At 42.8% G+C, this 17,188-nt stretch overlaps 1 protein-coding gene across 1 annotated transcript in view; it reads left to right on the forward strand.

Annotated features, from left to right (window-relative positions):
* Window positions 1–17,188, forward strand: part of COL24A1 (collagen type XXIV alpha 1 chain) — a 162,874-nt gene that overhangs the window by 78,170 nt on the left and 67,516 nt on the right. The window contains exons 13-20 of the mRNA XM_078603483.1: window positions 2,276–2,329; window positions 5,081–5,125; window positions 7,999–8,052; window positions 8,601–8,645; window positions 11,053–11,106; window positions 14,848–14,901; window positions 15,208–15,261; window positions 16,388–16,441. Of these exons, the coding sequence (XP_078459609.1) occupies window positions 2,276–2,329; window positions 5,081–5,125; window positions 7,999–8,052; window positions 8,601–8,645; window positions 11,053–11,106; window positions 14,848–14,901; window positions 15,208–15,261; window positions 16,388–16,441 (414 nt within the window). The remainder of the gene's footprint in view (window positions 1–2,275; window positions 2,330–5,080; window positions 5,126–7,998; window positions 8,053–8,600; window positions 8,646–11,052; window positions 11,107–14,847; window positions 14,902–15,207; window positions 15,262–16,387; window positions 16,442–17,188) is intronic.

Here is a 17,188-nt window from a genome sequence, read left to right on the forward strand (position 1 = left end):
TTAAATTGAATTGCAAACCCAGAATCGTTACCATTAATCGAATTGTGCAGGTGCTAATTGTTACATGCCTACAAAAGATACTAAACAACATTTCAGGTGTGAGGTTATTGCATTCTTTTGCCTGTCCCAATAAAATAATATGTATAAACAAGAGATCATAATAAATCAGTCTGGTGCGAGTGGGGATGGTAAAGATGAGTGTACCGTACTATACGTGTGTTTAAAGTGGAACAATATCTGAGAGGTATGTACGTATGTTGAACTTCTTTCGCACCGTACGTAGCCAACTGTACTAATCAGAGGTGCGGCAGAAGGACAACAAACTAAATACAAAACGTAGTTAGAAATAAATGAGTTTTCGATCTAGATTGAAGAGTGCTTAGCTCCAGTGGTTTCCGAATAGGTATACACAGATTCACGGAGGCGCATGCTTCGAGTTTCACTGAAAGACAGAATGATAAACACGTTGATTAGGAAATCATACACAAGTTAGAGCAGAGGTCGCAAACGGGTTTTGATTCCTTACCTGTACCCGTACCCGGCCGCACCAGGGCCGAAATGAGTGACAAACGGCTACTCACCAATGACTCACGGCCTACCCGTACCCGTACCCGGCCGCACCAGGGTCGCAAACGGCTACGGGTACGGGTAGCCGGGTATCGGGTAGGGTACGGGTATCGGGGGGTACCCGGTTGCGACCTCTGAGTTAGAGACCTCACATTGACTGCTAAGAATAGTAAATGGCCTTGGTACCGGACGTGTTGCTAGAAGGGATGAAAGGGATGATGATCGGTGGTGGTAGAGACGAATAATGGCGTGGCAGCTCGAGAGGACTTCTAACCATTGAGATACAGCGATGAAATCGGCTTGTGTGCAGGTGGAAGATATATTGCATTGTGGGATGTGAGAAACGGTGGCAGCTAAGGGAGTCCTTCATCCAGCAGTGAATAAGTCATGACTGGTTTACAAAAATAAATTATGAATCTATTGTTGGTGGTCAATATTAAAAAGCCACTCAAAATGCCCTTCAGAAATTCCTCAACAGCGTGGAGTGATGGATGACCCAGCAAGTCACGTGGTGGGCTTTTGGAGTTTCCGCTCACACAGGGCTTCGTCTGACAGATGTGTGCACACACCTAGGGTGGCTTTTACAGCCCATCTACAGCTCCACCAATTGCTGCCCCCACCTCCCCGCCCACCTCTCGACGCCTCCCGTGCCACCCCAACCTTCTTACTCAAGAAAATGTCTGTGGCCCTATTGGCTTTCCAAAGAGCAGCGATTGTGATTTGTCAACCAAGCAAACGGTGCCACACGCCACGCTGACGCTCAGTGCACGGGAGCGATCCGGAAGTGTGACTTGTACAGCACAAATGGGTGCTGTGTTTTGCCTCCTGTTGATTAACGCCCCGCCATAATAGAATTGGGCTAGGGGGAAACGTAAGGCAGCTTTATGTGGCGCGCGGCCGTGAAAACTTTGCTCTGTTTCACGTCCGCCATCAGTCTCTCGTGTCCATAAAAACACACGTAAGTGAACGGCTGGGTCCGATGGTCCTCACCGACTTGGAGGATGGGCTCGTGGAGATTTCGAGCCACCCAGACACTGCCGTACAGAAAGTAGTTTGGTAATACATATGACTGAGTTTTTATGTATTTTTTTTGTGTGCTCGGACTTTTCTCCAGCCACTTCCTCCACCATTCACGAATGCCCAAAAATAATTGGCCAAATATTGTCAAGCAGGAACCTCTTGAAAATGAGTCTTGAGAGTCAGTGAGGTTTTCTTTTGTAAATAGATAATGATATGGTAATTTTAGAATACATTCTACCATCAGAGCTTCATTCAATGAAGTATTTGCAACAAAAGCATTTTTCACAGTCAGTTTCATCTATATGGCTCTCCACTATTGCAAACGTATTCATTCGTATTCTGTGCTAAAAATTATCGCACAGACCCCCACTCTCTCCTGGTGTCTTCTAATATTCCTGACGTTGTTTTCTTTCTCAAATTATCATGCATGTGCTGTGTGTGTTTTTTTTAAGAAGCGCCCTGTAATTTTGGTCTTTTGCCAAGGCAACAAAGATATAATCTCATTCAAGTCACTGTTATCATTGCAGCTGAGAAATGTTTTATTGGCACTATCTACATAAAGACGTTTGATCTTGCCTTCAAGAGCATCGGCTGTGGTTTTTTTGTTCACACTGGTTTTTTTGCATTTTTATTTTTTTGTTTAACAAAAATTTCGTCTGTTGGCATCGCCACCTTTGTCTTCCAACAGGGCTTTCCTGGGGATTATGGGGAAAGAGGCCCTCCTGGTCCAGATGGAAAACCTGTAAGTCTCTCTCGCTCTCGGAATTAATGTCCACACTTACATGCACTGTGGGTGCACAGTGATTTTGGAAGGGAGAAGTGTCTGCCAACCCCACCCAGAATTTCTGTGCCAGATTAATTAACCTCCCGTTTGGCTGTTGAATAATACCTCTGCAGGAAATCCCAGGCTCATAAGTGGGGATTTGAACAGGAACATTTTCTGTACATTTTAATACATGTTTCTACACATTCTCCTAGTCAAGAGAATTTAGTGTTGTTTAATAAGCAATGGTTTATAAAACGCATATCTGCCATTAATACTTTCACTCTTTGACATACTTCTAACCAAAATAGTGCATTGGTGATGTCTTTGAAATGAACCTTTTAATAGAAAATAATTCATTCAAATTAAATGTAGTTAAATTCCAACTTTAAACGATATCATGCGGTGAAGTTCAGTGGATCGCACCCTGCCCTATAAACGTGATGACCTACAATAATTTCCCGGCCACGACTAACATCAGTGGTGAGTGATATCTTAACCGGACTTTGCCCCCCACCACTCGCTTCGCCAATGCACACTGATGGACCTGTTGTTGTGATGACACTTTTATCCAGCAGTGGATTTGCAAAGGGTTATATATGTTATTTTTGTATTGCCATTTAATATTATGTACTGCATCTTCAATTCAAGTTCACCCAAAGATACTGTGATAATGATTTTTAACGACAGCCAGAATATTGGCGAGATGCAACTACCTCGCCTGGCATACGAGAGATCGTGGGTTCGATTCCTGCTGTACATTTGGAGTTTACATGTTCTCCCTGTGGTCGCGTGGATTTTTCTCCAGGCCCTCTGGTTTGTCCCTCTACATTCATAAACGTGCGTTTAGAGCATTTGGCTGCTTTGAATTTCCACGTCATAAGCCACTTTGTTGAGCTCTCATTTGTGGCCAGGTCGCTTATGAAAAAGATCTATACAGCTCGTTTTATAGTTTCAAGTTCAAATAATGTTTACATGATTTTAATCCTTTCTAGGTCATAGCCACTGCAAGTATGGAAATGCTAATATCGTATTTCGCGTACAAAATTGTGCATTTACAAACACGTTTGCCTTTCCGCTTGTCGCATATTATATGTAGACTTGCGCGCATATGCATCGTTTTTCCACTTGAACAATCGTGTGCGAGAGAACAGCTGGGAGCAAGTGGAAACGCGAGCGTATCATATTCACCCTTCACAATTGTGCAAGCGCTCAAATGTGGAAAAAAGAAGTGTGCTTCATGCCAATTAAGGGATTTACTTGTGGAAAATATCATCTAATGAGCATCAATAATGCACCCCAATTGTTTGCGCTTCACACAAAAAAAAACCCCATGAATTAGTGCTTTCTCCTCTCCTCAATGAGTGCCCTATCGCCCACACATCCTCCGCTCGTGCGTGACCTTCTTTTCCTATCTTGCCATGTTATGCACACCAGGGCCGCATGAGGAAACTGTGCTGCCCTAGAGGAATCGCCCTCCCCTGGGAGTTGCTGCTAGTTTTATACTACGCGGCCATCAGAACGGGACATTTCCCTGTGGAGCCTGTGTGTTGAACTTTCTCGCGTCGTCCGTTCCACTTGTCAGTAAATCGGTGAACTCCTTTGTGAAATTGGGTACCAGTTGCATGCACATATTTTGTTGTTGTTGTTGTTGCAAACAACACGCAGAAACGTGCAATAAAAAAGAGCACACACAGCCTTTGTGCATACGCTAAAACCATGAGCATTTCTAGAAGTGCATTGTGGTTCTCGTGTCTGAGGTCATAATCCCTAGACACGTGACCAAATGTCACCGACTAACAGAAGCAGTGATGCAGTGATAACTGTGGACTCGTCAGCGCAGTCACCAATGCTCACCGCTGTAAAGTCTGCCTCTGGAAACCTTGTATGCAAAGACCCCACTTCCAGACTATTGGGCCCATCAGCTTGGCAGAATTTCCCCCCCAATTTACGGATTAATTGTTTGCTTGAAGGTTAAGCTTGGGTAATGCTGCCTTTGTTTATTTGTGTATGAAGATTTGAGAATGTGCCATCTTCCATCGGTCACTCATAAAATAACTGTAATCATTGCAACGCTAAATTAACTCCAATATATTAATGTATTACAAAACAAAAATTCAGCAATATTTTTACTCCAAAGTATCATTCAGTTTCCTGCAATCCTAGGATTAAGTTATTATATATTAATGTAATGACAGGAGGTACAAGTTATAGATCAAATTGAGTTACATTTGGCTTGTGAAGTTCACAGAGGCCAAGTTATTCCCACATACAAAAGCCCAGTCCTCCTCCCCCACCCCCCCAATTATCGGCTTTTGTTTCAGTGAATCAGTTGAAACGACATCATCGCTCGCCGTCGAGCACGAAAATAACAACGCTGAAACTTCAAAATACATCGTTGAACAAAATTCCGTGGACGCCCTCACCATGCCATCCTACATCACGTCTAACATCGCCCACGCAGAGTGGTGCAGCAGGCATGACTGGCATCCAATGCGGGCGCGTTGAGAGCAACACAATGGCACGATTTTGCACACAGACCTTCTGGCTAACCGCTACAGCGATTGACTGCCAGGTGGTAAACATCTACGCTTGGAGATGTTTTCCATTTAGTTGCATTGCTCAGTCGTCTTACCCTGACGGCGATGGCAAGTAAACACATTGCAGTATTTCACCTATTCGCGTGCGTGTGTGGGGGGGGCGCGTGTGTGTGTCTGTCATTTTTTGCAGGGTGAAGTTGGAATAGAAGGCCCAAAGGGAGTCCTTGGATTGACCGTAAGTACAAAATGGAGACCACACGTGACGACACTTATAGGCTGGGGCAGTCTCATTGTTTGACACACTTGACATGGAGACGGATAACCACAGCATTTTCCACGATTTTGTCTCATTTTCTAGTTGTGTATTCTTTTCCAGGAGAGGCAGTCATCTATCTCTGTCTACAAATGTTATTGAGGCCTACATTCCTTCAACCTGAATTCATCCTTTTCTCCTCTCTGCATTCCTACGAACCTCCGCAGAGCATTTGCACTTCTCTGCACCATCCCTAAGTATCTGAACACCTGTGAAAAGAGCTTCATATCTCATCGATTTTCCTCCAGTCAAAATAAAGCTTCGGATTCTGATTTTTTCGGTCCGAGGAGGGAACCACATTTGTTACTTGGTCTCAAAATGTTGGCATAACCTCTTCTCTAATTTAAATCTCAACAACCTTTCGACCTTCATAGTAACATTTATGTTCGAATAGCTTATCATATCCATAAGCTATTCGAACATAAATGTTACTGTGATATATAACTCGAGTGTAGAGACCCCATAACATGTTTGCTCTTGTGGTCTGGTTATGTTAATACATTTGTAACTTCACATGTTGTAAATGCCCATCCTTATCTTGCCCAGACTGCTAATAACTGTCAAGTATGTAACAATGTATGGGATTCACGTATTAATATTGCATCTTATGCCTCTGATAGATACATCATATTGTGCATGTATGAATATCTTATTTGGGATTCATGTAAATGATATTCAAATGTTATGCTGCTATCGTACTTAGGCTGAGGAAGTCAGAAAAGAGAGACAACGCCAATGAGACAATAGAGCAGGACAAAAAAAAGAATGGATTTTGAATAGAATTGCAGCACCAAAAAGTCAAAGTATTCACTGGAAGGAGAGAGATGTTGCATGCCTACTAATGTACGTGTTAAACGCACATCACACTCAATGATGAATAGCTCACCCAAAGAATCCCTGCCACTTTCCGCATTGTGCCAAAATAATACATCCTTGAGTCTCAATATCCATAGCATGCTGCACATTGTCGAACGTTGTTTTGCTGTTTAAAAAAAAACATCATAAGTCCTATGGCTTTGATAAAAAAAATTGCATCCATCAAAACCCACAACACTGACAAAGAAATATGGAACAAAAGCGAGAGAGTGTGCAAAGAAGCAAAGAGAGATGCGTGCTGAGGATTATGTTGACAGACGGAAGAGGATTACATGGTTCAGCAAACACACCCAAATCAGAGATGTCATATTGAATGTGGAGGAAATTTAGTTGGCTGGGCAGAACACAATGCTGAAGGCGACGATGGCTTACGGATGACAATGGTGATGGAATAGCAGCCAAAAATTACAACAAAGACAAAGATCCCCCATATAGCCTTAACATACTGTTGGGGCAAATGCTGATAGCGAGCGCCTATGAAGGTCGGCCCACCACACGATGGGGTGGGTAGCCAGCACCACCACGGCCGCCTTTGTCTCCATAACGGCGATGTTAACACATTGCACTGAGTACTCATTTGAATCTGAGGTCCAGAACTGGTTCAGCTAATCGTCAATGGTGTTGGCCGTGAACGGGAATCGAACTCGGATCGCCGGGTTCATTAGCACAGCTCGCTAACCGCTGCACTACCGCTACCCTACGAGAAGCAACACACCCAAGTGGATATCCACCATGAAGATGAAGCAACGAGATAGGCTATCTTAAAAGATTGATTATGACGCGTAGAACCATGAGGAATGGTGACAGCATGCGGATGCCTTCATCCACCAATGGATATTGGCTTATGATTCTTATGAATAGTTAATTTTGAGATAAAGGCATTGAACGGTGCTTTGCAGATTTCCAAAATATTTCCCCAACATTTTTTTACAAAACAAAGTGCAGCCTGCAAATGCGACTGGTCATGTATCAACACAGTGCCAAATTTACAAACGTAAACTGGATCACTTCACATTCCCACCTCCTGCCCACCCAATCCTATGGAATGCTGGTGACGCAAACGCAGAGATGTTATAGAAACTGTATTTTTTTTGTAGTAAATCATCTTTTCTCCCTGATCCGTTGTGGGAAATCATCTTTTCTCCTCCATCCTTTCTGGTAATGTCATTAAGAGGCAAGGCACCAATCACGTCCGCTCTATCAGAAGCCACACAAGCAGCTGACGACAGAGACCCATTTCCACATTCCCCTTCTCTCTCAGCAATCGTCCGTCCACAGCCTTTACATTAATATTTTTTTTCACAAACCGTGATGACGTGCCACCCTACCCAGACCAGTTGTAGCGCCTCCGTGTCATTCCACGAGCCATAGCTATTTGTCTCGGGTCACCACTGCATGGTGATGGCATCGTAAAACGTGTCTCAGCTTGACATCTCTGAAATTCGAATTTATCTAGAGGGCCCCTCAATGTTCTGCGTTGCGATTTTACAATACGTTTACACGTAGCGTTTCTTGACCGTTTGAATACTATTTAACAGTCCGAAGCTTTTTATCTTTGTCTGGCCAAATGTGCTGGAGCACGCCTATATTGCGGTGCTTTGGAAGCAGTGGTTGGTGCGCTTAGATTTGTGAAACTCCCAAACCCAACAGGCAGCATGCTAGCCAGCAGATGGCGGTACCGCAAAGGGGTAAGTGAACCCGACTGTGTAGACGTTTGTGTGTTATTCTCCTCACCTGTACAGGTTTTCCCCAGGCACTTTAGTTTTCTCCAATGTGCAAAAACTCTACGGAAAAAAGAAATTTGCCCAACTTAGTAATGCAGCAAGCTCCTCAAGTACAGCCCTGAGACTCAGCAGGGCTTTCCTGTGCATATAAATGACGTCTTATTGAATGTATTTTGTTTTTCTTTTGTGTTTAAGGGCGATCCAGGCCCTCAAGGGATCATTGGACCACCTGGTTTTCTGGGCCCCAAGGTAGAGGCAGACATGTCTTAACCCCCACACTGATCTCTCCCTCAATAGCCGTTTACCTCACTGGCGATGATACAGATGTACCCATGTAGACCAATGATTTCATTGCATTCAATGCACACACAATTGTATGGTAATATCATTAAAATGATTGTAGGTAAACAAACGATGATGTTACACCTGCATGGTCGTTCAGGTCACTTACGTAGTAATGTTGAATTGCATCTGCCTGAAGGCTGAATATTGATTTAGCCTTAATGTTGATGGCCCCATATTCCTTCAATAAAACAATTTGTCAGGATTGTTTTGTGCTTTTTGGCTGATCCTAACCATTTTGAGCCAATGTGGTTTTAAACAAGTATTAAACGTTGGGGTAAAGAAAGATTGAAAGTTGAGTTCAGGAATGCGTGGATGAGTTGATGGATGCACTTAGAGCTTACACGTTTTTTTTAAGCCGAAAAAACATTCGCAATTGTAAGATAATATTACAGATAATATTACAGATTTCTTTTAACGGTTGTGCTAAACAGGCTATGATTGATCTCTTGCAGGGGTTCATGGGAAGCCCCGGAGAGCCGGGAGTGAAAGGTGATAAGGTGATCTGACAATTCCTTTAACATACCACGTTTTGTCGAAACGGTCTTGCATTGAGATGAGGCCGGCTGCTTGCATTTTGTAAATGCTAAGAAAAAATATTATTTAATTTTAAAATACTGTTCAGGATAAAACAGGGAATGATCATTTCACTATAACTTTAACCCTGACTTTAGCTCATTCTCAGGATTCATAATGAAGTCTTGGGTGATTGTTTTTCTCACCCTGTTAGTGGTAAGAGTAACGTTAGATACAACTTATCCCAAATTTCATTTCAGGGAAAAATATTTTTGCACATTAATATCGGAGATTCTTTACGTGCACTTTGTGCTCTCCTAACATCTGCAAAAATCTGGAGAGTGTAAATGTTTAGCAGGGCGATTTACAAGACCCCAAGTTTGGAGATTCTAAGAGGCCAATCACAAGTTTACTGCAAATGTGTTCTGGGAATATTATCCAGCGAGGCATTTATCTCTCGTGTTGGGATGTCTTGCATGTGTCATACACAGGGCACGACAAACCCATTAGGCAGTGCATAAGAGGTTCTTAGTCTGACCATTCATACACCTGTGCCTGCCTATAGAAAACACTTGCATGATTTCTGCCTTAGCTTGTATTAATTGAAATATAAATAATTCCCAAATAGGTTTTGCTGTGTAAGCAGCAACTCGTCAGAAGGTTTGAACTTCCAGGAGTGTCATCTGTGATCGGCAATTGCATGCGGGGAAGCATTCTAACAATACAAAGACCACAACATGCAACCTTTCTTGCCAGTATCAGAGGATAAGAATAGTTTTGGTGTTTGAACATCTTAACACCTGTTTTATTGCCAGAAATGGTAAAACCTATTTTTAATACAAAGGCCGTAGTTAATTTATCATCTTTTGTAACACATTGCAACAAAAAAATGTCTGGAAAAGACCAAAAGGAAGTTGAATCATTAGCAGAGAACCCAAGATGATCGATTTGAAGCGGAGGCGATATTGTGGCCAATTTTCACACTGCAGTTGACCGAATTCTCCACTACGGGGCACTACCAAATAATTAACCAATTGGCACCTCAGGGCATGTCTCCGACTTCCGAGCACAAAGTCAACAAACAGAGTTTGCATTCATGTTCTGGTCACTAACGTGGACGCCACTCAAAATCCGGCTTCAGAACCTACGTGGGCACAAGCAAGTTGCCAGGCTGACACGGCAGCGAATCAGAGTGCAGATTATCGCACGGTTTTGTCCGGCCCAAATAAACCTGTGAGCATTTGCATGTATACGTACAGCCCTTTGTCAACCCACTGCTAGATGAGGGCCTCTTTGTAGGTCGTGGTGGCTATTTGATCTTACTTTACCATGGTGGTCACTGCGGGTTGGTGAAGGTGGGGAGTATAGAGGCATGTGAGTATAGCACAATAATATATTTTGCTGCATTGCTTTCTGCTGACCACTAAGTAACTCCGCAGCTGCCTTTAGCACCTGTTGTGCATGTTGGTCACCCGTACAAGCACCATGCAGCCCCAACCCTACATAGCCCCCAAGATCTGAGATCAAGCACAGTCCGGTTCATTTAGTCCATGGGCCAGAGCAGAAATTGGTACCACCAATGATGGCAAAACGTCAGTAGTCCCGATTCATGTATACAGCTAATAAGAGTGGATTATTTGAAAACGCCACACATTTCACGTGGTTATCACGGCATGTTCTGCTATTGGTTACATAAAGAAAGTGGATTATTTCGAACTACGTGACTTTACCGAAAGAACCAAAGAGTATGGATTCCTGCGAAAGTCACGAAAGCTTCAAATCAAGATTAAAGTGGATCCACTCTGGTAATGCCACCACACGTGGTCCTGAAAGGTGACATATCTGTTCTTGGTTCATGGACTCATTTCATCATAGGCCCCTCCTGGGTACCCAGACAAAATAATCAAGTCCAGAAAATGTGGCTCCTGGGTTGCTTGGGCTCTTTATTAATTGTTTGGACAATTGGTAGTTATAATGGCCGCATTGTTGCATAGCAGCAAACATTATATATGTTTTCCTTTCATTGAAAGGTAATTTGCTTGTTTGTAATTGAGACCACAGAGCGAGACTGGGACTGAATTCATCTTCTTGGTTCTTTCGGTAAAGTCACGTAGAAGGGAAGTAATAAAATAATAAAAATGAAACATAATAAAATTATTCTCACGACGTTTCGGCCACAACGCAAGCAGCCGTCCTCAGGTGAAAACCAGGTCCGTCGAGGCGACAGAGTCTGAATGAAAATGGGACTGAATTGTCAAGCTGGAGCAAAGCTTGTTTCACCTGCGACGGTTTCAGCTGTGATGCAGCGCCGCTTGCCTTGGGCTGTTTTGGTGATGTCTCCCAAAGTACCGCGCCGTGATGCGTGCCCCATGCGTGTGGTGTGAACCGCAGGGTGATGAGGGAGCAGCCGGAATTCCAGGCGAGATAGGCTTCCTCGGAGACAAGGTGAGTCAACGTTACTGGGTAACAACGTACACATTTCAGCAGACTTCCGTTCTGTCTCCACGTACGAATAAAATATTTCTTTGTAATTGTTTTATCGGCTTTGGAGACCAATATTATCAAGCAGAATTTGTTCTTTGGTTCTTTCGGTAAAGTCACGTATAAAGATAAAATAATAAATTAAATAATAGCATACGACGTTTCGATTGCAACACAAGCAATCGAAACGTCGTATGCTATTATTTAATTTATTATTTTATCTTTATACGTGACTTTACCGAAAGAACCAAAGAATAATTCCTGCAGTCACGAAAGCTCCAAAATTAAGATTGAAGCAGAATTTGTTTAAGCAAACTCCAAACCAGTTTCGACCTTCTGTGTTTCATCAGCAGTGTCAGGCTTCTTAAGCAATTGGTGCTGGGTTGCCAAACGCTATTGGCAAGCACTCCGGCTAAATGACTGAGCCTTGTTCAATGCAAAAGCGATAATGTATACTAAACTCATGATACGTTGTTGTGGAGCATTACTGGTAACATTCATTTAAAGGCAGACCTCCATTCTGTGTTTCCACAAAGAAATATAAATGTATTCAGTCATTGGCATGAACATCACCAGAGCAGCTCATTATTCCAGACCCTTGTTCTACATGAACTATGCAACTTAAGGGTTTTACGTTGTTTTATGGGGGGTTTTATTGGCTTTTTCCTACCCTAGAAGCAGCAATTCAAGTTTTAAACAGGGTGCACTTTCACGTAATAAACATGATTATTATTGCTGTCTTAAAATGGCTGTGAAAGAATGTATATGTTAAGGGCATAATACGACAACAAAAAGACACGTGGGCTGAAGGTCATTATTTTTAGGAGGGTAAAAGTGGCATAGATGAAAGAAGCGTGCTAAATCTCTCACTTTTCCCATCCCAAAATGGAATATGCTGTACATTACCGATTAATCCTGTAGACTCCCGATAGCTCTGTAAACTCTCCACGATGAACGTAAACAGTTGCAGTGGATACTCGTGCTGCGTTTGAAAACGATGATAACAGTCATAATACATGAAGGGCATAATTTGAACTGTTGACAAAATGCATCGAGTGTTGAATTGCCCTTTCCCCGAGGATTTACGCCCATTGTTCTGCTACTCGCTGTGCTCAAAGCAGGAGCCTCCTGATCGGGCGATTTCTTTTCTCGTCGCCAGAGCCTTTTTTTGCGTCACGTTGTACTGCATAGCAAAATTCAGCAGTGACAGTTGTGAACAACCAGGAATTCTTGAAATCTGAAGGTGTGCCAGAAAATGCCTTTTGATGCATAACCTAAACACAGACTATGGGCTGAGGAATCGGAGACCTCGCTGTTTAGACTTGTCAACTTGGAATGTAAAAGTGCTCCAAAAAATGCTAATGTGGCTTAACGAGAGTAGTAATCATTATATAGTCGTTAGCACGTTTAGGGTTCATGTACAGTTCTGCTAGCACCCTGTGTTAATAGGGCATGGTGGTTGATGTCTCAGGCTTAGATTATTCAAGATTATTTGAGTGAGACACCCACCTACAGGGCAGAATACTTGTAAGAGGCAGCGCAGAAAATAGGTTGCGAACCAATGTATGTGGGGTTTTGAACAGAATTCTGTTTTATGTGTACGTTTGCTCCAGGCTGTCCGCTTTCCTGCTGCATGCAAATTCCTACTAAATTGACTGTTGCCCAAACATCTTTATTAGCGTGGGATCTTCCTTAAAATCGAGTCTTGAGACTTGGTGACGATTTCCTAGATACACAGAGAACTGTGTTGTCGTACCATTAAAAAAATAAATGTCACAGCCCTCTGTCAATTCACTGCTGGATTTAAACTTTAGTTACCATTCGTCTCCATGCTAGCCACCGCGATTAGTGACAGGGATGGGGTACCTTGTAACTGCTACAGATATTAGTAATGTCCAAGAATCGAACTCAGTCTCATGGGCTCACAGTGCAGTGCTGCAATCACTACATTGCCACTCTACCCCACTGTATCGTTATCGTGTTATGTTATATATATATTTTTTTAAAAGTTTTGCTGGCTGGCTGGCGCGCAGGCGTGCAAGTGCGCCGTAGTAACTTTGCCGCGCACATTTGCTTGATGATGTCACCCACATCCCACGGCATTGAGCTGGGTTCGTGCGTCATTCTGACATCTCCCCCACCCACCCTCCATCCCGGCTGCGTATCTCGTGCAAATGCGTGGGCCAGTGCTAGTTACGATTAAAAAAACAATCATTGACAGCCCTTTGACAATTCACTGCTAGATGAATGCCTACCCACGCCGTGTCGGTAATGGGAGTTGTTTAACTAAACTAAACCAAGCAGGGCAGTGTGGGTTTGTGAAAGGGGCTGTGGTGGGCACGGATAATTCAGATATCCCTCACCTTTGGCCTTAGCTTTGGCGGGGAATTGTACTTATGTCGCCGGGGTCACAGTGCGGTGCATTAACCACTGTGCCCCCATTTGACCGACTGCCCATTTATCTTCCTTTGGCATACATTTGTGGGCATTGCGCAGGGAATAAATCCCAAGCAAGTATAAACCTAGGCTTGCCAGAGTGTCCTTAAGAGCCCTTTCTGTCACCAGGCAGAAAGCGTCTGATGAATTACCAAGCCGCTTGACAATAAATCCTCGGCCATTGCTTTATTGTGACGTGAAGTGTTTGGACTGTGACGTGCAGCCTCAGCCAGCAATGATGCGCATTCGTTAACAGATAACCTTAGATCCCTCCCTCCCAACACAGGCTGCCGGGGTAGTGCGAATACTTTTTTAAAAATAGAACCCATTCGGCATGGCTAGCTCATTCCAACGAGGATTAATTTACCGGATCTGCAGAGAATCACATGTTAACCTCAAATGCCTCGTAAAATTCAGCTCATTGTTCCAACCCTCATATGCAACCCAATAGAGAGATATCGTTTAATACTGTAAATATCTCTATATAAGTCAATTACTATGTGCGGTATTAGTAATGATAATGTAGATTGGAGTAATAGCGATGATAAATGATATTGTATCCATATCAGAGTTTTTTTGGGGGTTTGATCGCGTAAATATAAATGTGTCGCTAAACCCGCCACCTTTCGACATAGCCAATTAGTAAGGTTTGTCCCGTAAACAAACATGCCGATTCGTCATGAGTTCAGCACACCGGTGTGTTGGAGAGTAAACTCACAACGTTTACAATTCAAGTACCGTCTTTTCAGGTTTAACGACGCATTTATATTTACGTGGTCTAACCCAAAACAAATCTGTTATGGATAATATTGGTCGAGAAAGCCTACGTGTTAAATAGTACATTGTAAATAAACAAGTCGATCGGGTATGTTTATGACTGCAATCCTCATGCCAAAATGTATGTATACTGCTGTTATTTTCAGCCTTTCCATGTCATACTTGCAGAACTTAACCAAGGCACTGCATTGGTTGACACACTTGGTCCTTCCTGTAGCTGATATAGATTGAGAGGTAGGATTAGGGTTATTTGGGCTTGAGCCAAAGCAATACAGCCGTGGATTAATATCATGTTACACTACGTCCCGTTATGCTTCATCATTGAGCATCCAAGGATATTGTATTTATATATGTTCCTGCTGTGATCTATCATGCAAAAACTTGTCTTGCTTTCACCTCATTCGCTCTAGTGTGTTATGCCAGAAGTGCTCTCCAAGTATTCACTGAAACAACTGCGAACAAATGATTCTGAAATTACGTTGACTTTCCCAGGGCAACCTCGGCTTTCCTGGTCTCCCTGGGCCTATTGGAAATCCTGGAATAGCAGTAAGTCGACTACCTTGTTATTTTATCGAACACCAAGTTATTTTTCAGTGACACATTCTGAACATCGCTTGAGGCTAAATGTAAAGCGACAAACACCGCCCAATGAACTTCCGTTTTTATACTTTGTCGAATACTTTTCGTTCTTTCTTTTTTTACAATGTGCCTACATCTGTTCATTATGGACACTTGCATTACCCATGATTATTATTCATTATCTAAATATCTCTCTTCATATAAAGTCTGGGTAGAAACAGAAAGAAATTACCTGTTATGTAAACAACTGAACGATGATAATCTTTGCTTCAGGGAAAAACCGGGGAATCTGGACCGCCTGGGCCCCCCGGGTCTCCTGGACCAGAGGTTTGTAAGCGGTACTAACACTGAATTCGAACAACAGATTTTAAAGACGCAATCGTAGATAGTCAATGAAATAATATAGATCTTGGAAATTTGGCGATTACATTTTGGACACAAATCAATTACGATTGTGTTAACAGCATCGTCGCATGAGAATCTAGGGGCAACCGGTGCACTACCTGGCCTCATTCCACGTTAATCGAACGCCTTCTCTACATAAGGGGCACATTTGTTTATGCTCTGCGTAGAGGGGCTCGTTTGCACGTCGGTCAAAAAACAAATTTTCATACGATCGATTTTTTGTTTAGTCGTTTGTGACCGGGCTGAGACCATCAATTTACTCATCTGTTTGAGAATGCAGTTTCATCACACTTGGCCAAGATCTAAATCATGATCTCAAAAGTGCCATCTCAGCACTGTGTCCCCTGAGCCACGTGACCACCACCCTTACATGATTTAAAAGTGGTTATCATACTTGTAATATATTCCTTCTATTACATAGTTTGAATGGTTTAAGATTAAAATGTAAGTGTACTAATATTTTTCGTTTAACAACATGTTATGAAGTGGTATATTGACACTACTCTGATTTAATAACATTGAAACATCTACACATGTATTATAGTTTCTGTAAACTGTAATATACATCAATAACAGTGTAAAATTTATTGTGTGGATTTGTCGGTTGAAGTTATGCAGCAGATTTACTGCAAGCGTTCCCTCTACAGCCATTGGCCTTGCGTCATCATTCATAGCAACGTAGGGCATTAAACATCAATGTCCAGGGCTGAAATGTCACAGGATTTGTACAGTCCGAATTTAAAGCTTTCGTGACTGCAGGGATTCATCTTCTTGGTTCTTTCGGTAAAGTCACGTAGAAGGGAAGTAATAAAATAATAAAAATAAAACATAATAAAATAATTCTCACGACGTTTCGGCTACAACGCAAGCAGCCGTCTTCAGGTGAAGAATGAAACACTGCCAAGCTTGGAGCGTATATATAAGCTGGGTTGGAGGTGGAAGAAGAGCGCCTTGACAAAAGAATTTGCATATCAAGATTGGTATTACCTTAAAGAACTTATGATAGGTGTGCTTCTCTCTAAAGCAGAATGTGTTTGTGCTTGCACAGGGTTTTCCCGGTGCCATTGGATCACCAGGTATTAATGGACTTGATGGGCCAAAGGTAAAATTATTATATTTTTTTCCACGCTATATATTTACACTTGCGTTTACATTAAAATATTTGTTTCTGACGGTTGAGCGGCAGGTCGCTTATCATGTGGGTACTGCCCTCCCACCTTTTCCAAGACGTGTGGCCAACGTGGAAGAGTAGGCCCAATACCCTTTAGTGGTGCTCTCTGGAGCTCCCTCTAGGGAGAGGTCGTTCCACCAGCAGTGACACGAGCAAGACATTTCAGGGCTGCACCGTTACCTGTTGCTGTCTATATGTATCCACGTTGCACACTCCTCGCTTTCCATCAGCTAACAGCGACCCAATGAATTTCACTGACTGCGCAACCGCGGCTTCACAAGGTTTTTTTCTTACTCAGCGCAATGCTGAAAGAGCCAACAAAAGCCTTCATCGCTGAAGCGGCTTTTTCAGTTTAGAAAAAAAATAGTTCACAATTCCATGTTTCTGTAGCCTTTTAATATACGGACGTCAAATAGAGCCTCACGTTGACTTCACGCTCGCGCCCGTTTTAATTTGCCGGGCGTGCTGAGAGACGGCGTCACGATGACCGCCCCAATGTTTTTTGGTTGACCGCTCAAAGCCAACTGCTGTGCTAAGGTGTTGTGCAACCTTAAATGATGAATAGTGTACTGCTGTTGACTTCGAGCAGTGTTTAGCGATGGTGATGAATAGTCCTTACTGTAACGAGCCGTCTATGTCAACAAGGGGATGTGGGCGACTGTGTTTATCCAGCACTAA

This window comes from Lampetra planeri, chromosome 20 (genome assembly GCF_965212315.1).
Source record: "Lampetra planeri chromosome 20, kcLamPlan1.2.h2, whole genome shotgun sequence".
NCBI lineage: Eukaryota > Metazoa > Chordata > Hyperoartia > Petromyzontiformes > Petromyzontidae > Lampetra > Lampetra planeri.